Below are 27,848 nucleotides of genomic sequence, written 5' to 3' on the forward strand. Positions count from 1 at the left end.
GGCCACACTGGAAGCATGGAGACCAGCAGCAATCCTCAAAGCACCCCTCTCACACAGGTGACCACATCAACTCTGTCCTCTTTCTCAAGTGACTCAACTCCAGCACAGACAGGGTCCCAAGGCACCTCATCTCCAGAAGCAACAACCAATCCATTCACTTCCAGTGTTAGCAACACAAACCCAACCACATCAGAGATGCCAACTGCATCACTCTCCACAGACTCCACCTCAGGAAATACAGGGCACACATCTCCAGCTGTTTCTCAAAGTTCCACATCTATCATTACCACAGTCTCAATGACAAATTCACCAAATGTCCTGTCAACAGTAACATCTCCCATCACCTCTAATCAGGAATCATCAACCTCTTCTCAGAATGGCCACACTGGAAGCATGGAGACCAGCAGCAATCCTCAAAGCACCCCTCTCACACAGGTGACCACATCAACTCTGTCCTCTTCCTCAAGTGACTCAACTCCAGCACAGACAGGGTCCCAAGGCACCTCATCTCCAGAAGCAACAACCAATCCATTCACTTCCAGTGTTAGTAACACAAACCCACCCACATCAGAGATGCCAACTGCATCACTCTCCACATACTCCACCTCAGGAAGTACAGGGCACACATCTCCAGCTGTTTCTCAAAGTTCCACATCTATCATTACCACAGTCTCAATGACAAATTCACCAAATGTCCTGTCAACAGTGACATCTCCCATCACCTCTAATCAGGAATCATCAACCTCTTCTCAGAATGGCCACACTGGAAGCATGGAGACCAGCAGCAATCCTCAAAGCACCCCTCTCACACAGGTGACCACATCAACTCTGTCCTCTTTCTCAAGTGACTCAACTCCAGCACAGACAGGGTCCCAAGGCACCTCATCTCCAGAGGCAACAACCAATCCATTCACTTCCAGTGTTAGCAACACAAACCCACCTATGACAGAAATGCCAACTGCATCACCCTCCACAGACTCCACCTCAGGAAATACAGGGCACACATCTCCAGCTGTTTCTCAAAGTTCCACATCTATCATTACCACAGTCTCAATGACAAATTCACCAAGTGTCCTGTCAACAACCGCAACACCCTTCACCTCTCCTCAGGAATTGTCCACCTCTTCTCAGAATGGCCACACTGGAAACATGGAGACCAGCAGCAATCCTCAAAGCACCCCTCTCACACAGGTGACCACATCCACTCTTTCCTCTTCCCCAAGAGGCTCAACTCCAGCACAGACAGGGTCCCAAGGCACCTCATCTCCAGAGGCAACAACCAATCCATTCACTTCCAGTGTTAGCAACACAAACCCACCCACATCAGAGATGCCAACTGCATCACCCTCCACAGACTCCACCTCAGGAAATACAGGGCACACATCTCCAGCTGTTTCTCGAACTTCCACATCTGCCATTACAGGAATCTCAATGACAAATTCACCAAATGTCCTGTCAACAGTGACATCTCCCATCACCTCTAATCAGGAATCATCAACCTCTTCTCAGAATGGCCACACTGGAAGCATGGAGACCAGCAGCAATCCTCAAAGCACCCCTGTCACACAGGTGACCACATCAACTCTGTCCTCTTTCTCAAGTGACTCAACTCCAGCACAGACAGGGTCCCAAGGCACCTCATCTCCAGAAGCAACAACCAATCCATTCACTTCCAGTGTTAGCAACACAAACCCAACCACATCAGAGATGCCAACTGCATCACTCTCCACAGACTCCACCTCAGGAAATACAGGGCACACATCTCCAGCTGTTTCTCAAAGTTCCACATCTATCATTACCACAGTCTCAATGACAAATTCACCAAATGTCCTGTCAACAGTAACATCTCCCATCACCTCTAATCAGGAATCATCAACCTCTTCTCAGAATGGCCACACTGGAAGCATGGAGACCAGCAGCAATCCTCAAAGCACCCCTCTCACACAGGTGACCACATCAACTCTGTCCTCTTCCTCAAGTGACTCAACTCCAGCACAGACAGGGTCCCAAGGCACCTCATCTCCAGAAGCAACAACCAATCCATTCACTTCCAGTGTTAGTAACACAAACCCACCCATGACAGAAATGCCAACTGCATCACTCTTCACAGACTCCACCTCAGGAAGTACAGGGCACACATCTCCAGCTGTTTCTCAAAGTTCCACATCTATCATTACCACAGTCTCAATGACAAATTCACCAAATGTCCTGTCAACAGTGACATCTCCCATCACCTCTAATCAAGAATTGTCAACCTCTTCTCAGAATGGCCACACTGGAAGCATGGAGACCAGCAGCAATCCTCAAAGCACCCCTCTCACACAGGTGACCACATCAACTCTGTCCTCTTCCTCAAGTGACTCAACTCCAGCACAGACAGGGTCCCAAGGCACCTCATCTCCAGAAGCAACAACCAATCCATTCACTTCCAGTGTTAGTAACACAAACCCACCCATGACAGAAATGCCAACTGCATCACCCTCCACAGACTCCACCTCAGGAAATACAGGGCACACATCTCCAGCTGTTTCTCAAAGTTCCACATCTATCATTACCACAGTCTCAATGACAAATTCACCAAATGTCCTGTCAACAGTGACATCTCCCATCACCTCTAATCAAGAATTGTCAACCTCTTCTCAGAATGGCCACACTGGAAGCATGGAGACCAGCAGCAATCCTCAAAGCACCCCTCTCACACAGGTGACCACATCAACTCTGTCCTCTTCCTCAAGTGACTCAACTCCAGCACAGACAGGGTCCCAAGGCACCTCATCTCCAGAGGCAACAACCAATTCATTCACTTCCAGTGTTAGCAACACAAACCCACCCATGACAGAAATGCCAACTGCATCACTCTTCACAGACTCCACCTCAGGAAGTACAGGGCACACATCTCCAGCTGTTTCTCAAAGTTCCACATCTATCATTACCACAGTCTCAATGACAAATTCACCAAGTGTCCTGTCAACAACCGCAACACCCTTCACCTCTCCTCAGGAATTGTCCACCTCTTCTCAGAATGGCCACACTGGAAGCATGGAGACCAGCAGCAATCCTCAAAGCACCCCTCTCACACAGGTGACCACATCCACTCTTTCCTCTTCCCCAAGAGGCTCAACTCCAGCACAGACAGGGTCCCAAGGCACCTCATCTCCAGAGGCAACAACCAATCCATTCACTTCCAGTGTTAGCAACACAAACCCAACCACATCAGAGATGCCAACTGCATCACCCTCCACAGACTCCACCTCAGGAAGTACAGGGCACACATCTGCACATGTAACGGGAAGCTTCAGTGTCGTCACATCTGGAGTGTCAAGCAGTACTCTCACTGGACAGTCTACAATCCTGGCATACAGCACCTCTACTCAGGCATCATCAACATATTCTCAGAGTTACCAGACCACAAGCATGGCGACCTCCAGCGTATATCAAACCAGCACCCTCACTGAGGTGACCACAGAAAACCATTCATCCTCTTCATCTGGACCCACTGTGACAGACAACTTTTCTCATGGGACATCCTTCTCAGGTGAATCAGCTACCTACCAATATAGGCAAGAGCTGAGGGGTGGTTCCTCATAGTGAATGATGACTAGCCCTCTATTCCTTCTCCCCTATGTGATTATACATGGAGGCTGTTGGCCAGTATATAGACAAACATTTTAGTTGTCTTTCCCTGCTCCTCAGTTTCTGTGACTCTCATAGTCGTTGATGTAAAAACTGCTCTTGTCTTCTCTCCCTCTATTTCCAGGAATAACCACCAGCTCCCCGAACACAGACAGTGGTAGAGGCACATCACTCCCTGCTACCTCCTTGACCCTCACCACTCCCGGCAAGACCACGGCCTCCAGGCCAACAGTGCCCCCACTCCCTATTTTACCAGAGCAGGGTGAGTGATGCCAGTAAGGTAGAGCCTCTCTGCCTTCTACCTGAGACAGACAGATGATTGCTAGACTGTATTTGCCAATTTAGGTCCTCGTGTGTAGCTGAGGGATCCAATCCTTTGGGTTCCTTCTCTGTCCCATCCAGGCCACGAATAAGCCTCCTTTTCCCTGTGTTCCCGCTAGAGGGATGGTGACTGCGTGCTCAGGGCCCGCTTGCTCAGAGTCTCTGCTCTCTGGGGTCAAAGGTCACAGGGAGCTATGAGACAGTAACCCATCTGGGTGCTGAGGGCTGTTTTGTGCAGTGCATTGGGCTGAGAGACAGAGACGGGGACTGACAAGGGACTGATCCACTGTTCTATAGATGAAGGGCCAGGAGACTAGATACAAGCCCAGAGAAGCCTGGAAGGGATGTGGGAATAGGGTCGAGGTGAACAGGAGGCTTGCTGATGAGAGCTGGGGCGGGGGAGAGCACCCTAGGTAGGTCGGATGGTCTGAGCAGCTAGAATAAAGCCATGGGAGTGAAAAGATGGTCCTTGTGTTGAGTGGGGTGGGAGCTCGCAGCATCTGTGAGACCCAGGAGTAAGGGCGAAGAGTGATGAGTAGGAGGCTGGTGTGTACAAGGACCTTATGGGTAAGGGAACCAGGAAGGATATGGACTTGTATAGTGGTGGCTGTTATGGATAAATTCGGGAGGGTCAAGCAAGGGGTCAGCAAGGAAGCTGAGAGCTATGTAGAGACTATGCTAAGCCAATCAAGGCCATGCTTGGGCTCTAATGAGTCGATGCTACAGTATAGGACTTGGAAAACACCTAGGACAAGGTTTCCCAAACTGGAATCCAAGGACATATAGGGTGGCCTGGGACAGTTCTGGAGGGCGGGGAGAGTCTTCAGACTTATCTGGAGAAATACCGTTTTAGGAAAGAAGTGCCTTTTAATGGAAAGGTCTTTAGTCTTCACTGTCTCAGGGTTTCATCTTTTCACGGTGGAGCAGTTCTGACGTCCCGATCAGAGCCTATTGATACCCTAACAGCAGGGATGTTACGTCAGGATGCTCTAACCCGAGGAATGTTGAGGGTACCAGCAGGGAAATAAGCAAGGAGATGCGCTAGATATGCATGGAGAGGCAGAGCAAGGATTCAGGGCCTACCGGGCCCCTTCCGGAAGAGGGGCCAAGGTAAGGGGCAGATCAGGGAAAGCTCACTCAGGCTCCTTCCGGACCTGAAAGAAGGTAAAGGCCCACAAGGGCGTTGTTCTCTCCTCTGTCCTGGCCTAGGCATTTCCCTCTTCCCCTACGGGACAAGCCCTCACGTTGGAGACCGGCCGCTGTTTACCAGGACTGTGGATTTTACCTCGCCTCTCTTCAAGGCCCAGATCGGCTTTCCACTGGGCTCCTCTCTGCGGGACTCCCTCTACGTGAGTCTCTGACTGAAATCCTTGTGTTAGCTCTGTTCTCTGGGCCCTGTTTCTCCGTGGAGATGGCCCCTGACGGAGCAGAGGGAGAGCGGAAGTCGCCTTTGTTGTACGATGCCTCTGTGGCCTTCCTCTGTGTCGGTTTCTAGCTGTGGGGGAAGCTGAACGAAGCCGTATCTCCCCACCCATATGGACAAAAACATCCTCACCCTAGTAAAAAGAGATCATGGCTGTTTCATGCGGCCTTTCATGAGGAAGAACCTATGCTTGGAAACGTGATTTTTTTCACACCATTTCCATTTCTTGTGATTAATTTTTGATTCCCTGGGAATGCGGGGGAGGGATCTGGCTCCACTTACCCTCAGGGAGAGGAGCAGGAACACCCAATGAGAGCTCCACGCAGCAATGGGAGTGAGGGCGTTGACTCCTTTGCCCTCTTCTACTTTGACACAAGCCTCAAGAGAGGGTGAGGTGCTTTACCAAGAAGGCTCTGCTCTGACAAGGGCCGGGCTACTCCACGGAGGCAGGACACGGTCCACTACTTTGGACTGACATAAGAATGTCCTGACAGGGATGAGTATTTGTAAGATTCCTAGGTAAAGGGTTCTCCTAGAAGGCAAGAAGTGGACAAGGGGACACCTCTAATCCTCTGCAGAGATGGGCTTTCGGCGCGGGGGAGGGGGGGGCATGCTTCCAAGGAGCTGGCCCTAGAGTGAGATAATGCTTCCCTTAACCTCCCTAACCAAGAACCCTTGTGTTCAGTTCACAGATAACGGCCAGATCATTTTCCCAGAGTCAGACTACGGCATCTTCTCCTACCCCAACCCACCTCAAAGAGGCTTCACAGGAAGGGAGCATGTGGCCATGGTGGCCCCATTCTGGGCCGACGCTGATTTCTCTAGCTCCAGGGGAACCATATTTTACCAGGTGGGTCACGCAAGGCCTTGACAGTCAGGAGTTCCCAGCATCATGTGTGGAGAGATCAAGGGCACTTCAGGGGCATTGTATCTCAGCCTTGTGTGGGAAGGGACTGAAGCTTACATACAGGGTAGGGAGGAATCCAAGAAAGAATGCTGAATAGACCCTGGAACACTCTACTCCAACCATGTGGGGCCTGCAGGTGACAGGGATGAAGACTGGCAGTTAAGCATGTGATTTTAAAATAAAGGTATAGAGGGTCTGTCTTAAGAAGCCTAAGTCAAACAAACCCTCTGCCCCCATATACATCTGAATTAAGTTAATAATGCCAGCCTGTCAAGGTATGTAGCATTGGCTGTCATAGCAAATGTGTTTTGGGTACCTGCCATTGAAAAGGAGCTACCTACGTTCCAAAGATGAAAAGACACATACCCGTCCTTGAAGATTTACAAGCTAGACATGGGAATGTACAATTTGACACACATGGTCATATCATCCAAGCCAATTTGAGCTAAGAGATGCAACCGTTCAATTCTAGAAGGCTTGACTTTCTAGGTGGGGACCCTCTAGCTCACTTGCCCCAGATTTTCCTGCAGCCTAAATTTAAATTGATCTTAAAGTCAAAAGAATTTGTAAACATTCAGACTTGGGGAAAAGATGTACAAGCAGCCATGGGTACTGCAGCATTTCCAACCAGGAAGCAGGGCCCCTTAGGGCAGTGGTTCCCAACCTTCCTGATGCTGCGACCCTTTAATATAATTCTTCATGTTGCGGTGATCCCCAACCATAAATTATTTTATTGCTACTTTATAGCTGTAATTTTGCTACTGCTATGCATTGTCATGCAAATATCTGATATGCAGGATATCTGATATGTGACCCCTTTGAAAGGGTTGTTCCACCCCCCAAGGGGTCTCGACTCCCAGGTTGAGAACCACTACCTTACGGGCATTGAACTGATTTTCGTGCTCTTGCCTACTTTCCCTTTCTAGGAATACAGCACACTTTATGATGGAAACAATGGGCTCCTCCGGGGGGTGGAGGCTTTGATTCACGAGTTCACAGGTGACTGGAGCTACAAAGCCAAGTGGACACTGAAAGTCACCTGGGTCGACGTTCCCGCCTATCCTGCCCGGTGGAGCTTTGGGGTGAGTGGACCATGGCTTGCTCCCCGTGAGCCTGCTGGGAGCCAGACATCCCAGTAGGCTCACAGGGAGCCGTCCATGACTGGAGGAAAGATTGCTGGTTATGGCTCCCCGAGCACATGGTCTACCGAGTACTCACAGCGGGCCAGCCTGCTTCAAGTCAGAAACCTCAACTGCATTTACAGGCAAGAATGTCTGTGGCCTGACAACTTCATGTGACTTACACAAGGCAGCTTCCCTTTGCTATAATGAAACGTCAGCACATGGCCCTCAACAGTTCACCGACTGCCTACCTTGGACAGGTCCTTCATACCACACAAGTGGAGGAGAAACCTGGACAGTGTCCTTACAAATCCCTGGGGGAGAGATAAGGAGGCCTTTCTTGACTCTGCTGTCTTGTCTGACCTCTCAGGTTCCCGTAACTCTGTCTTAAAAACCATCTTCTAACTGTATTGCAACCCAGAGCCCTTTAGTTCCTCTCCCTGCAAAAAAAAAAAAAAAAAAAGTTACAAAGAAGGAAAATTGGCCACTCTAAGGGCTTCTACACCCAAGGTGAATGATGCTCTGATCCCAGCAAACTGGCCAGCGTGTCCAGCCTGGGTGGACCAGGGACAGTGATAAGCTTGTGTCTGGTCAGGGGTGTGGAGACACCCGGGGGGAAACCTCAGACCTCTCATAGACTTCTCTGTTTGTCTCTCGCCAACTTCCAGACCAATACCTACCAAGCCATCCTCTCCACAGACGGGAGCAGTTCCTACGCCCTGTTTCTCTACCAGAGCGGAGGGATGCGGTGGGATGTGGCCCAGGGTCTGCACAAACAAGTCCTCATGGGCTTCTCCAGGTAGGACAGGATCGGCTGTCTGTCAGCACTGAACTGTGAGAGGTAAGGGTTCCCCGCTCACACTCCCATCCCATCCTCGAAGCTGCAGCTGTTCCTGGTGAACCCCCCACCACCACCTCACCCCATTCATCCTGCCTTCGTGCCTATCCCAAGGCCTGTGTACTGCGTTCAAAGGTATTCAACCTTTGACCTTCCTGGTTTCCACTGACATCAGCTGACTTCTCAGCTAGCGGCTACTCATTACACCTATTACTTCATATACATTATATCTATTTAATTTGTGATCACAGCCACCCATGATAGCCGACCGCTATCCTATAAATGAGACCATTATCCTCTAGGTAAGAAGACTTAGGTTCAAGCAGATGAGTAGTTTGCCCGAAGTCAGAGTTTCAAAGCGGGCATCTGAACACAGACACCCCAGTTTTGAGCCTGTGATTCCTGGAGCTCTACAGCTCAGCTGGAGAAGGAAGTGAGGAGAGCGCCTGGCTGGCTGCAGTGTGAACTCCTGCACGCGAAGGAGCCGCAGTCTCTGAGGCAACAGCTCCCAACCACCTGCTTGTGTGGCAGTCAGTTGTGACGGTCACGCGTCATGTGTTAGGAGTGGCCCCCGATGGTTTTCTGTTCCATCAGGGTGTGTTTAGGCCGCCCTACAACCACGTGGCTTTGACTGGCTGTTGATGGGCAGTGAAGGAGGAAAGCGTGTAATTACCCAGGTAGCTAGCAATTTCACACCATCTTCAGTGTGCCCAGCAGAGAAGTCATGCGTGTATTTGTCCCCTGGCCCGTGTGACAGTAGAGCAAAGATCAGGCGTCACTTTCTGTGGGCATGCTCCTGCCGTGGCACCACAGCACTTCCTTCCATCCTGGATCCACAGTGGTGGGGGAGGCGGCAGGGCCTCGAATCTGCTCTCCACTCAGATCTGAGGGACTTACAAATGTCACTGCGTCGAAGCCTCACAGTGCTGAGAGGTGGTTACAAATGATCTCTCTTTCACCCAGGTATAAGACCCCAAAGTCAGACATGGTAAATAACCATGACCTCCAAGCTAGAAAGTGCCGGAATCAATGGCTGAAAGTGACTGCCTGATTTCCAGAAACCGGCCTTGAATCATCCCTTGCAGTATGTCCTTAGAGAGCGTCAGGGGAAATGAAGGGAAATCTGGCCCCAGTTCTGCTGCTTTCACACCTGGTGTGTGCTGAGCAAGCCCACTGATTTCTCGCCATCATTGATCAGACGTGGGATAAAGTAGAAGGTCCCCACCCCACCCGTCCTCTCTTCCTCCTCAGTACTGGGACTTGTGGCTCAATCTGGCTGCCCACCTGACTGAGCCATGGGCTACCAGCTGCTGACTGGGGGCTCGCTGGAGTGATTGACAGACGAAACGAGTGAGTAGCTTTCACCTGAGAGCAAAGAGCCTGAGTGTGACACAGAGGCCTGAGAGTCTTTCCTTTGCCTGCAGTGGAGATGGGTATTTTGAAAACAGCCCGCTGCTATACCGGCCAGCAATGGAGAAGTACCGTCCAGATCGATTCCTGAATTCCAAATTAGGTAAAAGTGCCACCCACCATGTATGAGCTGACCTCGGTCTCCCCTTGCCCTCTACCCCATATGCCATGGCAGTCTTAGACAGTCGTACCCCCTCTACTGCCCCGAAGAGCATCCTGCACGGCCGACTGCCTACAGGTGCAGCAGCAGCCGGCACCACCTAGGCGATGACTTCTTTTCACACCCTCAGCCCCTGGAAGTCTCTGTCCTCGGAAGAGCCAAACCCAGGCTGTCTGTCAGTGGGCACTCGGGTTCTGGACTGAGAGAAGGGTATTGCAGGAAGGGAGTTAGGACACCCATCCAAATGTCCCATTCCAGAGCTGGAATGAAATCCTGAAGGAGATCTAAAGGAGGAGTTCCAAAAGGCCGACATTCACTCAGTCGGCGTTTATTGAGCACTTATTATATGCTGGACAGTAGGTTAACAGACAGAAAGGAAAAGGGGAGACAGGTCAACCATGTTGGCTCTCACCAAGCGTTCACTGTGGTGGAGACCCTAGTGTCCAGAGGCAAACTGTGGCTCTTCCTACGTGACTTAGTGGAATATATAGAGGTTCCAAAGAGAAAGAAATGCCGGCCTCCAAAATGTGATGTTGAAGAGGGCATGCTAGCACTGGGGAGAGATCGTCATGTAGATTGTGAAGCAGGAGTCCAGGTCTGTTTGATCTGGGACAAAGATGTCTGGCAATCAGAAGCGTGAGCAAAGTCAAATGACAGATGAATGCCACGCCATGGAAGAGCTTCCCTGTCACATCAGGGCTCTCTGTCAAACACATCTGCTCGTGATTTAGAGTGTCTCGTGTGTGTGTGTGTGTGTGTGTGTGTGGGAACAGATCACGATAAATAATGTTATCTTTCTGAAAACCCTCAGTTTCTTAATTCAGGTGGATATAGGGTTGAAAATCTCATACACTAGATCATACTATCTTGGGATGGGGCCTCTGGAGTCGTCTTCTCTCCCTGAAGTTGTGTGTGTGATATGAAACTTCCAATGAATTGAGGTTTAAGCTTCCCAACCCTGTTGAGGATTTTTCTGGTGACTTCTCCTTCCCAAGATGGTGTCTGGGCTCCAGAGAGGCTTCCGCAGACTCACAGTATTAGAGCAAGGCCCTACTAGAGTCAACTTCTCCGTGGCTTCCAGCTAGTCTCTGGGCAGGGGCCTACCTCTGTCCAGGTTGCTGTGGCCACTGAAAGGGAAAGGAAGGGTACGTCATGAAGACCGAGGGTCCGATGGCGTGACGGGGTGGATAGTGTATCTCTAGAGGAGGAAGTGAGGTGTGTTAGGAATCGGAAGGTATGGCAGAGAGACAGAGAGAATGGGCGGGGGAGGGGAAGAGGGAGGGAGGGAGGGAGGGAGGGAGAGAGGGAGGGAGGGAGGGAGGGTAGGTAGGTCCAGTTGGATCACAGTGACTCCTCCCTGCCCAGCACTTGTCCCACAGTTTTGCCCTAAGGTCCAAGATTTGACGTGTTTGGAGCTTATGTTCAAGGTGGTTTGGAGATAAATCATTGCCAGTGTGAATTGGGTCCCTTCCTAGGAAAAGCTGTCCAGAGGGGCAGGGCGTAGGATGGAAGACGCAGTCACGAGTTTGTGTTGAGCCTAAAGCTGAAGCAGATCTCGCCTGCGATAATCACTGGTTTCCTTGTTTCTCAGACATCCGGGGGCTGCAGGTCTACCGTCTACACAAGGAGGTGAGGCCCAACTACCGGCTCAGGTGTCTACAGTGGCTGAAGAGCCAGCCTCAGAGTCCCAGCTGGAGCTGGGGCTGGAGCCAGGCTTCCTGCCCTTGCTCCTGGCAGCAGGGACGACGGGACTTGCGGTTCTGGCGCGTGAACACAGGTGATACCCCGTCCCTGCCCTTCTCAAGTTCCACCGACCATCGCCTCTCCTCACACCTGTCCTGTCCTTTCCCAGGCACCCTGACCACCCCCCCTCCATGCAGACATCCCCCTGTCCGTCTCCCCCTACCACAAGCTCCCGGGCCTGAGGATGTCTGTCTGGTCTTGTAGGTTGGTGGGATGGCAGCAGCAGGCAGCTGTGCAGCTTCTCATCCTGGCGAGGGGGCGTGTGCTGCAGCTATGGCCGCTGGGGAGAGTTCCGAGAAGGCTGGAGAATGCACAGCCCTTGGCAGTTCGGTATGTGTCTCCTTGGGGATCTCCACCATGTTCACAGGATAAAAACTTAGAGTCATCTCACCACAGAGACCCTCCAAGGGAGCCAGAGCGCATGGAGGTGAATAGGGCAGCGTAGCTCACATCTGCCCACCCTTGGGCCTGCTCCAGTCTCTTTACACCATCATCCGGTCCTCTCTTCCCCCGGCTCTCTGAGGGCTTGTACCACGTGCTCTGCTATGTAGTAACCCCAACATGCCTTCAAGGACACACAGTGTCATTCCATCGCAGATCACTGACAGTCGTTGAGCATGTGAACTGTGCCATGCCTGACTCCAAGGTCATACTCTTGCCACTGCTACCACCCAACTCTACCAGACCTGCCAGCTGGTTCTCGGGGGCTCTTGCCCTCTGACAAACTCTTCTTCTCCACAGATCAGGAGCGGGAGGCCCAGAACTGGTGCTGTCACTGGAATGACAAGCCCTCCTTCTGTGCCGAGTACCATCGCGTGCGGCCCCGCATTGGCTGTGCTTGGTACAGACCCCCACGGCCCGGTGAGTGTTATGGCTGAGGTGGAGCAGCCAGGAAGGGAGCCTGGATTAGCAAGAGATCTGCTTCCTAGGGCAGAATTGTGGCCACAGGGATGATGGGACAAGTCTTGTGGGAGGCTGACAGCAAACAGAAGGGCTGTGTATGTGGCATTGGCAAAGGGTAAGGACTGGGGCCCGGGGTGACAAGTGTCAGAGGCCTGCGGGGCAGGTTCTGGATGCCGGGAGAATTTGATCAAGCTTGAGTCCACCAAGACGGAAGCCCTTCCTGCTGGGCAGTGAGAGTCTCAGGCGGTGACCCCGACATGCTAATGTGTAACCTCCTTTCTTTTAGCTTGGACATATGGCGATCCCCACATCACCACTTTGGATAATGCCAATTACACCTTCAACGGGCTGGGGGACTTTCTGCTGGTCCAGGCCCAGGACGCAAATTCCTCCTTCCTGCTGGAGGGTCGCACTGCCCAGACTGGTTCTGCCAAGGCCACGAACTTCATTGCCTTTGCTGCTCAATACAACACCAGCAGCCTGGCTTCTCCCGTCACAGTAAGTTAGGATAACGTCATAGTAAGTTAGAATCCTTGCATTCCCTTCCCCAGAACCCCCCAGAGACCATTAGCTGGACACCGGAAGAGGAAGAGAATAAAGAAAGGAAGATAGATTTATTTACTGCTTTCTCACTGTCGTGTTCAAGTAGGAAGGAAGGAAGGGTGGGCTGGCTAGTTTTATGTCAACTTGACACCAGCTGGAGTTAGCTGAGAGGAGGGAAACTCAATTGAGAAAACACCTCCATAAGACTGGGCTGCAGACAAACCTGTAGGGCATTTTCTTAATTAGTGATTGATGGGGGAGCGCCCAGCCCATTGTGGGTAGTACCATCCCTGGGCTGTGGTCCTGGGTTCTATAAGAAAGCAGGCTGAGCAAGCCAGTAAGCAGCACCCCTCCATGGCCTCTGCATCAGCTCCCGCCTCCAGGTTCCTGCCCTGCTTGAGTTCCTGTCCTGACCTCCTTTGATGATGAACAGTGATGTGGAGTCATAAGCCAAATCAACCCTTTCTCCCCAAGTTGCTTTGGTCATGGTTTTTCATGACAAAAATAGTAACCCTAACTAAGACCAAGGGTTTATTTGGGCTCACAGTGTGTGGGTGAAGTCAGTCCAGCATGGCAGAGAAGGCATGGCACCAAGAGTGTGCCAGGACGCTGGTGACATACTGTGTCTGCAGTCAGAACCAGAGAGAGACGAATGCTGGGCACTCGGCCCTCTTCTCTATATTCAGCCTGGACCCCCAGCCCAAGCAATGATTCTGTCCACATTTGGAGCATATCTGCCTCTTTCAGTCAAAGCCTTCTGGAAACACACACGTAGACACACCCAGAGATGTGTTTCCATGGTGATCCCACCTCCTGAAACAAAGGCAGAGAGAGGATGCGGCTATAGTGGAGAGAGGAGAGTAAAACCTAGAGGCGGCAGGATTACGATCGTGCCATCTCTTACTGGCTTGTTTGACCTTGACAAAGCTACTGAACTTAGAGTGTCACTGTTTCCTTATAGCACAGTGGGGACAATGGTATTGTCTGCTCCACAGGGCTCCTGTGAGATAGCCTGGCTCCCACTGAGCTCTCCACAAACGTCAGTTGGCATATCCTTATCGCTTGCCGCGTCCCTCACCTACCTCTTCCACTGGCCCAGATTCTAGCCTTGAATTGCTCTCTAGGGCCTCATTGCCAGGCCTCTGCCCTGCCTGTGGGTTGGGCTTAGGCTCCTTCAACTCCTTTCCAGGTTCAGTGGTTCCTGGAACCCAATGACACAATCCGAGTCCTACACAATAACCAGACTGTGGCCTTTGACACCAGCCACGCAGATGAAGGTAGCTGTCAGCACTGCCCCCACGTCTCCCATCCTTTGGTTTCAGCAGGATCTCAGCCCCCTGGGAGCGGTGTGCTGGGGGTACTGTAACACCCAGCAAAACAGAATGTTTGCTCTCCCCTGTCTCTGTCCCGGCTGCCCCTTAAACTGTTGCTCTAGAAGACCTTCACCCAACCTGGGCACTGAACTTTCCTCACTTCATACCCCACAAGGAAGTGTCCAGAGGCTGGGCGGGGTGGTGTGGGGCCTTCAGTTGAGGCACGGTCAGGACCCCCCAGTGCCTTCTGTGACACAATCTTTCACTATTGCTGAGTCGTGGGCCCAAGGGTCGTGCTGGCTGTGGTGTGACTCGCCCCCTCTCTTCCAGACTTGCCAGTGTTCAATACCACTGGTGTCCTAATGACCCGGAATGGCTCCCAGGTCTCAGCCAGCTTTGATGGGACAGTGACCATCTCCGTGATTGCTCTTTCCAACATCCTCCACGCCTCCTCCAGTCTCCCAGAGGAGTACCGCCACCACACGAAGGGACTCCTGGGTAAGAAGTGGAGCTCAGGCCTACACAGGCAGCTGCCTCACCTGTGGGCCTTGGACTTCCCTGTCAGGTTCTTCCTCGGCCCCCTAGGGCTTCACCCACGGTTTAGGCCAATTTCCTGTTTGCCTGCCATCCTTTCAAGGGAATGTGAAAGAGGAGCCATGGGGAACGTGGGGGCTGGGCTGCCCTCCCCCTCCTTCCCTCCACACCCACGTTTCCATTTTTTTTTACCCTTATCGCCTTCCCTACCCCCATCTTCCCCCACATCCTTCTTGGTTTTCACCTCCCTCTTTAAAGCACAAAGATGGAGTGTGAGTACGTGGTCCCCTCCCACCTCCTGGGACTCTGGACCCAGCACAGATGCAGCTGCCATGTCAGATGTTCCCTAGAGAAGGGACGCCACCTCCCTGTGGTGACAGACATTTTGTTCTTTCCCACAGGAATCTGGAATGACAATCCAGAAGACGACTTCAGGATGCCCAATGGCTCCACCATCCCCTCAAACAGCTCTGAGGAGACAATTTTTCACTATGGAATGACATGTGAGTCTGGGGGTGCTCAGGCCGCTGGGACAGTCAGTGAGGCAGCCGCTGTATTGTCTCCCTGTGCTTGTGGGGACCTTATTCATCCTTGGTAAGGTCCAAAGATTTTGCCACAGCCCCGTGTCTGTCCCCTGCTTCCACCCCACCTGTATGTCTCTTCTGGGAAGTGGAGAAGGGAGTGGGTGGCCTTCACTCACTGATGCAGGGATTTCCAGACTCAGGAGCCAAAAGCCTCCTCATCCCTACCAGCTCATCCCATGCCACCCCCTCACCCATTAAGCCACATCCAATGAGGATTAAGGGTGGGCACAACTGAAATATGGCTGCGGTCTCATACCATCATCATACCTCCTGTGTTATAGGGCAAATCAATGGAACAGGCCTCCTTGGGATGAGGACAGACCCTCTGCCTTCCAACTTCACCCCCATCTTCTTGTCCCAACTGCGGAACACCTCAGATGCAAACTTGACCTCTGGGTGTAGGGGAGATCTACAATGCGAGTTTGATGCTCTGGCCACAGGAAACACAAGCATCGGACAAAATACCAACATGGTTTTTGAAACATTCCAGAGTGTGAATGGCACCCTCAGTAAGTGACAGGAGGCTGAGAGGCCTTTCCAGAGACAGGGAGCAGGCGAGGACCCCATTTCATGACAGTCCTTCAAGCTCCACATTTTTATTCCTTGGATGGGTCAAAACCCTCTGACAGCTCCAGGCTCACTCAGGCCCTTCCCTTCACTGCCCAATGCAGCCTGTGCCCTCCACCACCCAGAACCCCTTTCCTGCCCTAGCTCCACCCCACTGGCTTCTTTGGGCTCACTGGTAACTTCGCACAGAACTTTCTCTTGCTTGCAAGGTTCTCTCCACAGACGGCCACAGGCGTGTTCTCTCTCATTCTTCGACGCTGCCTACTTAGCAAGGCCCTCTGGACCGCCTCATCTCATATTTCATGTTTATTCACATTCTTTTTCCTTAGTATTTACAACACTAAGTGTGTCTTGTAATTTATAATTCCCTTAAGCCTCTTTTTTTCATCACTTGTTCATTGCTATAGAGATTTGTGCTATACATACATCACGTTCTCGATAAATCTATTAACAGAATGAATTAGTAAGCGATGGAATATAAATAATAGCTTCCAAGAAACAGAGCATTAGCCGGGCGGTGGTGGCACACGCCTTTAATCCCAGCACTCGGGAGGCAGAGGCAGGCGGATCTCTGTGAGTTTCGAGGCCAGCCTGGTCTACAGAGCGAGTTCCAGGAAAGGCACCAAAACTGCACAGAGAAACCCTGTCCTGAAAAACAAACAAACAAACAAACAAAAGGAAAGAAAAGAAAAGAAACAGAGCATTGAGAGAGTCTGAAAAATGCAGTGTCCATCTACAGATCATCCTCACGGGTAAAACTGGCCGTCTGTTCTCAAGGCCCAGCGTGGCATTCTGTCCAGGGAAGAAATGATGCAGTTTGAGGAGGAGGAGATTGGAAGAGGGAGTCTAAAGGTTAGACAGTGTGGGCAGTGCAAGCAGGAGGGGAGACTGAGTCCTGCTCCCGGAGGTGGGCCCCAGGCTTGGGAGGGGCTCGTAGGCGAGTCCTGGGGAGACAGGGCAGAAAGGGGAGTCTGGAGAGTGGCCCGTGCACAGCTGGTCTCTGCCATGTGTCTCTGTTTCAGATCAGTATCCGCCCTCCATCAACTGCAGCGGCGACATTCGAGCCTACAAGGGGCGGACAGAGACCTTTGACATCACCAGTGACTCTAAGGACGTCACATTCACCCTCACCAGCCAGTGCCATGGCTTTAAACTCTTAGGTAAGAATCTTAGGTGAGCAGCAACGTGGGCTGGGGCAGGAGAGGCCCGAGTCAGTTTGGGTTTCCTTGCATTTCTCCATTCTGCACCCTCACATTTTTTCATTTGGATACCCAGGACCAACAAACATTTTTCCTTCTTTCTTCTCCTCATCTTGTTTCTCTCTCTCCCTTTCCCACCCCCATCCCCTCTCCTTCTGAGACCAGGTCTTACCATAATAGCCCAAGCTGGCCTGAAACGTCTATGTAACCCAGCCAACAAACTCCCGGTTCTTCCTGCCTCAGCCTCCGCGCAGTGTGATGGCTGGTTTTCAATGTCACTTTGCCATAACCTGGATTACCTGAAAAGGGAGTCCCAATGGTGGAATTATCTAGATCTAGGCCTGTGGGCATGTTTTTTTTTGGGGGGGGGGCGGGCGTTGTCTTGGTTGTCAATTATGGTGAGACAACCCACCCCGAATATGGGAGGCACTATTTCATGAGCTGAGCCTTGAACTATGTAAGAATGAAGAAAACTAGCTGAGCAGAAGCCGCCAAGCAAGCAGCAGGCAGCATGGGCGCATTCATTTTTCCCTGCTCTTGACTGGATGCGACTGTTAGCTTCCCTCTGTGATGGACTTTAACCTGGAATTGTACGCTAAACACAGTTCCCTCCCCCAAATTGCTTTCGTTCAGGGTGTTTTAGGGCGGCATTAGAAACGAAACTAGAACAAGGAAATATCACCACATCTGGCTTGAGAAACAGCATTTCTTTTTAAAAATTGTTTTTATTAATTCTAATTATGTTCCTGTGTGTGTAGGGGTGTGTGCGCACGAGTTCAGGTGCTGGGACCTGCCAGAGGTGTTGGATCCTCCTGGAGCTGGAGTTATAGGCAGTGTGAGCCACCTGAAGTGGATGCTGGGAATCGAACCCTGGTCCTCTTAACCACAGAGCCATCTCTCCAGGCCCTGAGAAGATTGTTCCGTATAGCTGGCCATAGCAGCTCAAGCCTGTAATCCTAATGGCTTGGAGGTTGAAGAAGGAGGTTGCCGTGAGGTCCAGACCAGTCTGGGATACAGAATGGTACCCGGTCTCAAGATTTAAAAAAAAAAAAAAAAAGATGCCTATAGTTCAAATCAGTGGCCCCTCCCCAAGTGAGTAGCAGTAAGGGGTTTTGATAGATATAACTAAATAGGTAGATTGAGCCGGGCGGTGGTGGCGCACGCCTTTAATCCCAGCACTCGGGAGGCAGAGGCAGGTGGATCTCTGTGAGTTCGAGGCCAGCCTGGTCTCCAAAGCAAATTCCAGGAAAGGTGCAAAACTACACAGAGAAACCCTGTCTTGAAAAACCAAAAAAAAAAAAAAAAAAAAAAAAAAAAAAAATAGGTAGACTGACTCTGGGCACACACAGGTAGTGCAAATGTAATTTTACCTCTATCTAATAATATGCTTGCTTTTTTTTTGAGACAGGCTTTTACTATCCATCCTGGAACACACTGTGTAGAATAGGTTAGCCTTGAACTTACAGAGATCTGCCTGCCTCTGACCCTTGGGATTAAAGGCATGAACCATCATGTCCAGCTATATGCATCACTTTTAACTATCATGGAGCATTTGCCAATTCATTAGAATAATTAAGTATGACCATTAAAATATTAATTTAGCCAGGCAGTGGTGGTGCATACCTTTAATCCCAAAATTGGCAGGTGGATCTCCAAGTTCGAGGCCAGCCTGGTTTACAGAGTGAGTTCCAGGACAGCCAGGACTATACATAGAAACGCTGTCTCCTCAAAATAATAATAATAATAATAATAATAATAATAATAATAATAATAATAATTATAGTTTACAGGGCTGGTGAGAAGGCCCAGCAGGTACAAGTACTTGCCACCAAACTTGACAACCTAATTTTCATCCCTGGGACCCTGACACTTCTGCTTGGTCTCCAGCATGACACATCCTGGTGCAGGCTCAGGCAGAGATGCGCTTAGAGGCCTCTTCATGGGGCTGGGAAGGGAGTAGCCTTCTCCTCTGTGGATTTCTACCTACACCCAGCACCCAGCACGTTCAGCAGGTGCCGCCTCCCTCCAGCTTGGAGCATGGCTGCCATCACCGCAGGAATTCCAGCTCCGCAGGAGTTTGATCTTAGCTCAAAAGGTTGCCTGATGGCATTCCGGATTCGGGGAAAGGCCTGAGGGTGTGTGAGAAGCAGGGCGGCATGCATTGACCACAGAGTAGAGGACTCCCCCAGCCATTCAGGTCTCTTTTTCTCTGGACAGAAAACGGGAGTTTGCAATGGACGCCACCAGCATCTCCAGAAGCATGCACCCTGGAGATTCTAGCCAGAGATGCCAGGACTCACTTGTCATCCGTACTCCAGCCCCAGACTACAATATGCTTCTGCAATATGGAGAGCCAGTGTTTGTACAATGAGACCAGCAGGGAAGGCAACTCTTCCCTTGAGGTGAGTAGTGGGAGCTGGGGAGGGCTCCTCTGTTGGGGGGAGCAAATGGAGGGATGCCGTGAGTGAGTGTGCTCTTGCCTGGGCAAGGTGCGTGTGGGAGGAGGGTAGAGCTGCGGTGGGTGAGTAGCGAAGGGGCCCATCTTGTGTGAACTTTCATCACTGCTTAGAGCAAAAAGAGTTTTTGTGTCCCACCTCCCATTCTGTCAGGCTTAGAAATGTGCACCTCACTTTCTCATAGTTCCCCACCACGGCACTGAGGTGTAGGATGGGAAGGCTTCCCCGGGTGTTCTGGATAGAGGGCTATAGACTCCAGCGTGCTGCCCCGCCTTCCTCACACAAAAGAGGCCCTCATCGGACGTTAAGGAGCGTAGCTCACCATGAGACATCTCTTTGGGCTTGGGAAGTGAGGGGCTGGATGCTGCCTTGCAACTCCCAGCTCCTGTGTTTGCCCTTCCCTCTAGAGCTAGAGGAAGTACCTCTCTTTTCGGTTTGGAGAAAACTCTCTCCATCCACATTTGTGGTCAAGCTTCGTGACCCACAGCTGCTGCCCCATTTCTGTCTTGTCTCTTTGTCTGATTTTGTTTCCTCTCTGTTTCTTCCCCCGGCTTAACTCTATCAAAGATTCCAGGAAAGGAGGAACAGTGTGAGAGAGGAGATGCTGAGAGCCTACTGCAGGGCCGGGCAGGGGATGGTGTAGCTTTGGGCAGGGACGCACAGCCCTGGCCTGTTCAAGAAGGTGCCTGCCTGTGTCAGGGCAGAGACACTAAAAGTTCTTCAGCTTGTGGTCACCCGCCACTCTGCTGTTACTCAGGTGGCCAGCTGCAAGTGTGATGGAGACACCTTTGGCCGCTTCTGTGACCGCTCTAAGGACCTCTGTGAAGAGCCGTGTTTCCCAGATGTGTCCTGCACCCCAGGGAAGGGCTGTGAGGCCTGCCCTCCAAACATGACTGGAGATGGGCGGCATTGTGCAGGTGAGCTGGGAACAGGGCCCTAGCAAGAGGAGGGTGCCAGGTTCTGGGTCCAGGTGACATGTCAAGGGTCTGTGGTAGACAAAGACAAACTGGTGTGTCTGTCTTTAGCAGCACGTCTTCAAATCCCCCACGATAAGAAGCTGTGATGGGGAGGGCTTAGAAAGGGATGGTAGATGGTATGGGGCTGAAGGAGGGGATGCAGACGCTGAGGGTGGGGCTGGAACAGAGCAGCCCTGAGACCCTGCTGGAGGAAACATGGGGAAAGACTGATGGAGAAGGCTGGGCCCTCAGGCACCTGGGCATCTTCAGAGACACGAGGCTCAGGGGCTCTGCTTTTCCCAAGTCAGGACACTGGAAGCGTTGCCACGGGAACCTAGTGACAGAGGAACCTGCGTTTTCCTTCGAGTTCTTTCCTACCCATCTGCTCCTCTTCCTCGGAGCTACAGTAGTCACCGTGCCAGAGATGACAGTGCAGCCTTCTCCAGCCAAACACAATCCGGAGACCACTGTCTTCCGGGCAGAGGCCAGAGTGGGCGGGGCCAGACTGCGATGTTTCTCTCACCAGCTTTCTGGGTCTCTCTCTGACAAGGGCTCTCTGATTGGCATGCCACACCCTCTGCAGAGGTGAAAGAAGGCTTACCTGGCAGAGGGGAAAAGGTTGCAATATGGAGAAGGATGAGGAGAAGATGGTTTGAGGTTCAGAGTGGCCCACAAGCGCAGTGCAGATTGGGCATGGTTGAAAAACAAAAAACAAAAGCCCGGCTGTCCTGGAGTAGGTTCCACTAGGCCACTCATCTTCCATCAGCTGTCGAGTCGTGCGTGGTATGGCTGACTGACTTCCCTGCTCCCTTTACAGCTCTAGTGGACCCTTTAGTTTGCCAGAACCATTCCTGTCCTGCGAATCACTGCTATAACCATGGCCACTGCTACATCTCTGGGGCTCCAGACTGCCAGCCCGCTTGCACCTGCCCCCCAGCCTTCACTGATGCCCGCTGCTTCCTGGCTGGGAACAATTTCACTCCCACCATCTTTAAAGGTATGACTAAATCCTCCTGCCGTACCAGCCCCATGCGTCTCTCCTGTCTGGCTGGGAATGATGGGAAAACCAGTGTCTGAGGCCCAAGTTCTCCAAACGCCCATACCAGAACTGAGTTTTCCTCCTGTGTGCTGAGTTTGGGGCAGGGAAAGCCAACGAGAGCAGCTGTCCCAGTGTGAACCATGGGCTCAGTCATTTGTAGAGGACAGAATGAAGCAGAACCCTCCTAGCTCCATTAGATGAGAGCCACAGAAATCGTGGTCAACACAGGGGCAATGGAGTGCAGCCCTTCGGTGACCTTGCCGTGGTGGATTGAGCCGTCTCTGAGCGGGCATAGGGGAAATGTTGGATAAGTCTGAAAAATCTATGGGGTGATGGTGGGTCCTGTTTCTTCGTCTCCAGAGCTTCCCTTGAGGACCATCGTGCTCTCACTCAGGGAAGATGAAAACGCCTCCCTCGTTGACGTCAATGCCTCGGTCAGTGTTGCTTGCTGGACTCCCAGTGGGAATCAGATCTTGAAAGGTTCCCACAGGGTCTATGCTATAACCTGCACATCCTTCAACTACCTTAATTTCCCAAAGGAGGGGAGCCTCTTGCCCAGGGGTGGTTCAAGGGTCTAGGACACCCGGAAGCCTCAGGATTAGAGACCCTAGACTGGGTTAGAATGACCAGCTTGCCATGAGAAGACTCCAAGTGACATGTCACCCCAGCCTGTCCCTCTGGGTACCCCTCATGCTTCACGCTTTCTGGCTGCTATATGGAAGAAGTCACCTCCACTCTGGCCTCCCAAAGGGAACTGAGACTCCTCTGACAGCATGTCCTTGTCGATACCTCCATTAAGCAAAGTAGTCGGACTGATGAATGGTGGAAACTCTAAGACTCCTTCCTATACACAGGGGCTCAGATCTCTGCCCAGCCTCTCTCTAGAGCAGGTGTAATAACTAGACAAGCTCTTTACAGCAGCTTTGTGGATGATAATAAGTAGTACCTGTCATTAGGCCGTGTCGAGATTTAAATGACAAAGCGTGTAAAGCATTTAGTAACCAAAACACAGCAGGTATGCAACGGGATTATTACTATTGGTACCCTGACTGCCGGAGATGCTCCACCTCAAACGGTCAGATCTCTTGACATCTGTCCGCCGCCCTTAACTGCAGGCTCCTTGAAATAAACGGTTCCCGAGTCACCTTGGCATCCCCGGTGCCCGGGCGTGCCTAGGTCTTAGCTAAACAATTTGTGTTTGGTACATGTGAGGGGGAGGATGGGCTGGGATCAGAGACCAAGTGGAGGTGTTTGTTTCGGATGTGCCCCTGGCGATGCTGAGGCAGAGGAGGAGGAACGTGCCTCCTCCCTCACCCTCTGAGTGTTTATTAAGCAAGGACCCAGGCCAGCCTCTGACTTAGGCATGAGTGTGGGGGTGAGGAGATGGGCTGCAGACGCTCTAGGGGGCCCTGCATTCGAAGGTAGGCCGGGCCAATCTGATCCTCATTCCACCCATCATCCCATCCTCCCTCTCATTCGCCCCCATCGTAGGTGGCCTACAAACTAGGGGCTCTGGACATGCGGGCTTTTCTCTGGAACGACCCAGTGGAGCTGACGTGGATGTAAGTCAGGCCGTCCCTCCGTGACTCCCCTCTCCCTCTCCCCTGCTCCTCAGAAACCTCACTGTTCCCCTCCCATGCAGCTCTCCCTCAGCACGGCCCTCGGACAAGTCAATTCAACACTGGAGGGTCGTCTCCCACTTCCAGTACCGTCCCCGGGGCCCGGTCATCCATTTTCTGAACAACCAGCTGATAGACGCTGTGGTGGAGGCCTTCCTCCAGCAGGCTCCGAGGGGGAGGCAGAAGAGGAGCAGTGGAGAAGCCAGGAAGAATGTCACCTTCCTCCCCATCTCCAGGGCAGATGTCCACAGTGTGATGGCTTGTGAGTCCCTCTGTCTTGGGGGACAATACAGAGACATTTGGGGAAGAGAAGAGAAGTAAATGGAGGGGACATGGCAGACCCACAGGCAGACCCGCAGGCCACATCAACCCCCAGTAGGAAGCATGGGGATCTGTTTGCAGAACCGCAGTTGAAGAGGCGGCAGCTTAAGTTAGCTCTGTGGTTTGTACATCTTTGAGTGAAATTTAAAACGTTTCCCCCAACAGCCTTTTTCGATGCAGAGCAGGGACACAAGATGTTGCTGGTAGACCCTTGTGGGACACGGCAGTTATTCCAACCCCAGGCTGCCTGATGGGTTCCACGTATCTGTTTGTTTGGTTTGGGGACAAGATCTAACTTCATAGATCAGGCTGGCCTCAAACTCACGATCCTCTTGCCCTAGCCTCACAAGTGCTGGGATTTCCAGGCTAACGCCACCACTAATGCCACTGCACCCACCAGCTTTCCGCTTTCTTTAGTAAGGTCACTCACTTCTGAAACTGTCATTGTACTGAACACCTACCTGTCACCTTGCCCTCCTGCTGAGGCAGGAGACTGATGGGAGTAGAGGACCCCTTCTGAAAGGGTGTGGCTCCACTCAAGCCAGAACCCCACGGTCCCATTGGGAAAATGAGATGGGCTTTTGACCACCTCTGGTTCTCCTGGGCGGGAGCATGGGAGACTAGGGGACAGCCCTGCTGAGCTTCGGGAATGGGGCAGAGGCGGGATCGGGACCACTGCCATTCTACTTGGCTCCAGCACCTGATGAGAGCTGCTTCTAGAATCCGGTTTAGGATTCCTGCTTCTTGGGGCAACAAAGTGAAATTCCTCCAGACTGCCGCACATTGGGAAGTGGTGGGAGTCAGGCGGCAGTGAGGGAGCTGTGGCCCCACTCTGCCCGGAGTGCCTGGTGTGTGCCTGCCTCTCAGCACTTGAAAGGCAAGAGGATCTAGAGCGCAGTGGAGCTTTGGCTGTGGAGCAAGTCTGAGGCCAACCTGGGCTGCAGGAGCTCCTGTCTCAAAGAGTGAAAGAAAGGAAGGAGAAAGGGAAGAAGAAAATACGATTTTATTGTACAAACACAATATGTTTATTGTAGAAAGTTTAGGGAACACGGGGTTGCAAACGTAAGAAAGAAAAGACAATGCTACTTTGTATTCTAATTTTCTTTTGTTATGCCTTAGAGAATTTCTCATATATATATATATATATACATATATATGTGTATATATATATATTTTACTAAGGGATCAAATCATACCTAAGTATGACTTCATTAGCTCAATTGTTACATACCTATTCCCATTCGACATATTATTTATTTATTTTTTTAATGTATCTTTTTTTTTTTTTTTTTTTTTTTTTTAAAGATTTATTTATTATGTATACAGTGTTCTGTCTGCATGTATCCCTGCAGGCCAGAAGAGGGCACCAGATTTCATTACAGATGGTTGTGAGCCACCATGTGGTTGCTGGGAATTGAACTCAGGACCCTTGGAAGAGCAAGCAGTGCTCTTAACCTCTGAGCCATCTCTCCAGCCCCTCGACATATTATTTTTACAGTGATCTTTTTGAAACTGGTATTTGCAACAAATTTTAAGTGTTGTGGGAATAGCTACTTTTTATCGAGTGTTTATTGTGTATCCAGCCACCCTGTCTCACATACTCCACATGCAGTATCTCACTGAACTCACTGCTGGCAAGTGATGCTTTTATGCTTTGTTTTTAAGGATATGGAAACTGACCGGGAGTGGTGGCGCACGCCTTTAATCCCAGCACCAGGGAGAGTCAGAGGCAGGTGGATCTCTGTGAGTTCAAGGCCAGCCTGGTCTACAGAGTGAGTTCTAGGACAGCCAGGACTATGCAGAGAAACCCTGTCTCGGAAACACAGAGAGAGAGAGAGAGAGAGAGAGAGAGGGAGAGAAGGAAACGGAGGTTGACTTAGGAAAAAGTCCCTACCACACAGCTAGTTTGTCGGAGAGTCTGAATTTCAGCTCACTTCTGTGCTCATTACTACTGGCCTTTTCAGACCTTGAAAACTACCCTCCCCTTGGTAAGGCTGCACAGTAACTTATCTGCTAAGTGTCCTGCCCCCGCCCCCCCGTTATACACCGTTGATGGGCTCACCCATGTAGACCTGAGTACCCACAGATACAGGTATCTGCGCACGCAGCCAGTTGTTCCTCAGGATAATCACCTGACCTTTGACTTATCTCAGTTGTTTGCATCTTTGTCCTGCCTACAGTGAACCTAAGTAGGCTGAGCGATTACTTCCAGTGTGATGGCTACAAGGGCTACAAGCTGGTCTACAGTCCCCAGGACGGTGTCACCTGCGTGTCCCTGTGTAGTGAGGGCTACTGTCACAATGGAGGCCAATGCCAGCACCTACCAGATGGGCCCCAATGCAGGTGGGTAGGGGCCTGGGGCTGGAGAGGACAGTGCTGGGGAAAGCAAGCTGGGCGGGACACCGCAATAGGCCCAGGAAGGCATGGGCCCTCCCAACGCGTGACATTGGGATGACTCCCTAGTGACTGGGGACAAGAAGCTGAGGAAAAGGGGGGGGGGGGTGACAGGAGGGTGTGTACCGCTCCTCTGCATGGAGAAAAAGACATGCATTGCTTCTGAAACCCATGCTAGTCCCAAGAGGGTACTCCGACCATCCTGGAAACGAGAAAACTGTAGAGCGGCAAGGGCCCAGGGGCCACCCAGGAAGTAAAGTGGCAGGCTGCTAGAGCCCTCGAAGAAAGGAGCTCACTGTCTTGGTCTGGTCCCGGTGCAGCCCCTCTGCAGAGGCACTCAGTCTGTGGACCCCCCTGAGGCTGGTTCCTTAGGTCTCCTCCATGTTAACAGTGTCTCCCCTGAGGAGAGGACTGTAAGTCCGCAATGACACAGGGGCCTGTCGCCCAGTGTCCTCTCTTGATGGACGCCTGCCTCACTCTTAGTCGACGACTGGTCAAAGGAGTTGAGCTGAGTCGAGGGTAGAGCCCATCCTTTGGAGAACAAGAGGATGGATTTGTGACTGTACGAGCACATGTTCCTTTGTCCCCCACCCTTCTGGGCTGTACATGTGGAGTAGAATGTGCTACTCACGCCTCGTTTTTAAGCCGCGCCTCCCTCCTTTGGCTGATGACCTCACTTCAAAATGGCCTCTGGGCTCCATGGCTCCTCCACCCAGGGGATAGCCCTGCCTCTCCTGAATAATGACCCCTGGTCCCCAGGAGAGGAAGGCTGAGCAGGCCAGGCCTGCATCCTCACTGACCACACTTGTTCTCTCTCTCCCCAGCTGCGCATCCTTCACCATCTACACATCCTGGGGCGAACACTGTGAGCACCTAAGTGTGAAACTTGGAGCATTCTTCGGGATCCTCTTTGGGGCCTTGGGTGCCCTCTTGCTCTTGGGGATCCTGGTATTTGTCATCTGTCACTTCTGTGGCTGCTCCATGAACAAGTTCTCCTACCCTTTGGACTCAGAATTGTACTGAATTGGCCTTGCTCCAGATGGGCAGCCGCACCTAGGATACCTCAGGACCCACCCATCACTCCGCCTCTGATCTAAGGAGACTGGAAAGGGGCTGCTGAGTGAAGGGGATTTGCGATTCTTCAAGAATGAATAAAGGGAGTAGCCAGACTATACCTTGTCAGTAGACTAGGGGTACAGGAAAAGGCCACGATGACCAAATATTTAGATGGGTGGGTCCTCACACAGACACATCTGAAAGGATGACACTGCCATGTATGAAGTGCACAGACACACACACACACATACACACACACACACACACACACACACACACACACACACACACTCCAGAGTTAATGGGTGACTGGCTCTACATTAACCAAAATGTTTTTATGTATAAAACTGACTTACTTCTCATTCAAATATATTTAATAAAAGCCTTTTATCTTTTTGTGTCTCCAAACCATGGATTCCATCCATTTCTTGTGGGGCTGAAGGGCCGGTTAGGCACCGTGCATTCTCCCAGTCCTCCGGAACATAGATGTGGCACCTGCATGTTAGGCCCAGGAGTCAGGTGGCGGGGCCCAGCCCTGTCACAGCTCCCAGTGGCCCCATGGTGGCTGCATCAGTGGTCACAACACTGGCTTACTCCTTGCTTCCTCCTGTCTTACCCCATTCCTACACCTCAGCCAATGCTTTGGGGGCAGTTGTTCCCTAAAGATTCTGTGCTGAAGCCTGGGTGCTTGGGGCAGCCATGTTGAAGCGGTAAGCCTTCAAGAGGCAAGGCCTAGTACAGGGCGGTCAGTTAGGCCATGGAAGTCACCCTCGGGAAGACTGGAATATTTCTCAAAGGACCCCTGTTC

At 51.6% G+C, this 27,848-nt stretch overlaps 1 protein-coding gene across 1 annotated transcript; it reads left to right on the forward strand.

The window, feature by feature from the left end:
- The first annotated feature begins 218 nt into the window (after positions 1 to 218).
- On the forward strand, positions 219 to 27,467 carry Muc4 (mucin 4, cell surface associated). Its single transcript, XM_052740514.1, has 24 exons — positions 219 to 3,535; positions 3,758 to 3,895; positions 5,164 to 5,303; positions 6,063 to 6,227; positions 7,211 to 7,366; positions 8,074 to 8,204; positions 9,668 to 9,756; positions 11,405 to 11,590; positions 11,761 to 11,886; positions 12,298 to 12,417; positions 12,746 to 12,957; positions 14,192 to 14,279; positions 14,646 to 14,813; positions 15,251 to 15,352; positions 15,715 to 15,942; positions 17,023 to 17,160; positions 19,417 to 19,601; positions 20,413 to 20,572; positions 21,429 to 21,608; positions 22,011 to 22,084; positions 23,142 to 23,206; positions 23,293 to 23,531; positions 25,771 to 25,933; positions 26,809 to 27,467. Exons 1-24 carry the CDS (start codon positions 298 to 300, stop codon positions 27,005 to 27,007), a joined length of 6,690 nt encoding a protein of 2,229 aa, XP_052596474.1. The 5' UTR covers positions 219 to 297; the 3' UTR covers positions 27,008 to 27,467.
- The last annotated feature ends 381 nt before the right edge of the window (positions 27,468 to 27,848 follow it).

Source organism: Peromyscus californicus, unplaced genomic scaffold (genome assembly GCF_007827085.1).
Source record: "Peromyscus californicus insignis strain IS unplaced genomic scaffold, ASM782708v3 Scaffold_16__1_contigs__length_79575227, whole genome shotgun sequence".
Classification (NCBI taxonomy): Eukaryota; Metazoa; Chordata; class Mammalia; order Rodentia; family Cricetidae; genus Peromyscus; species Peromyscus californicus.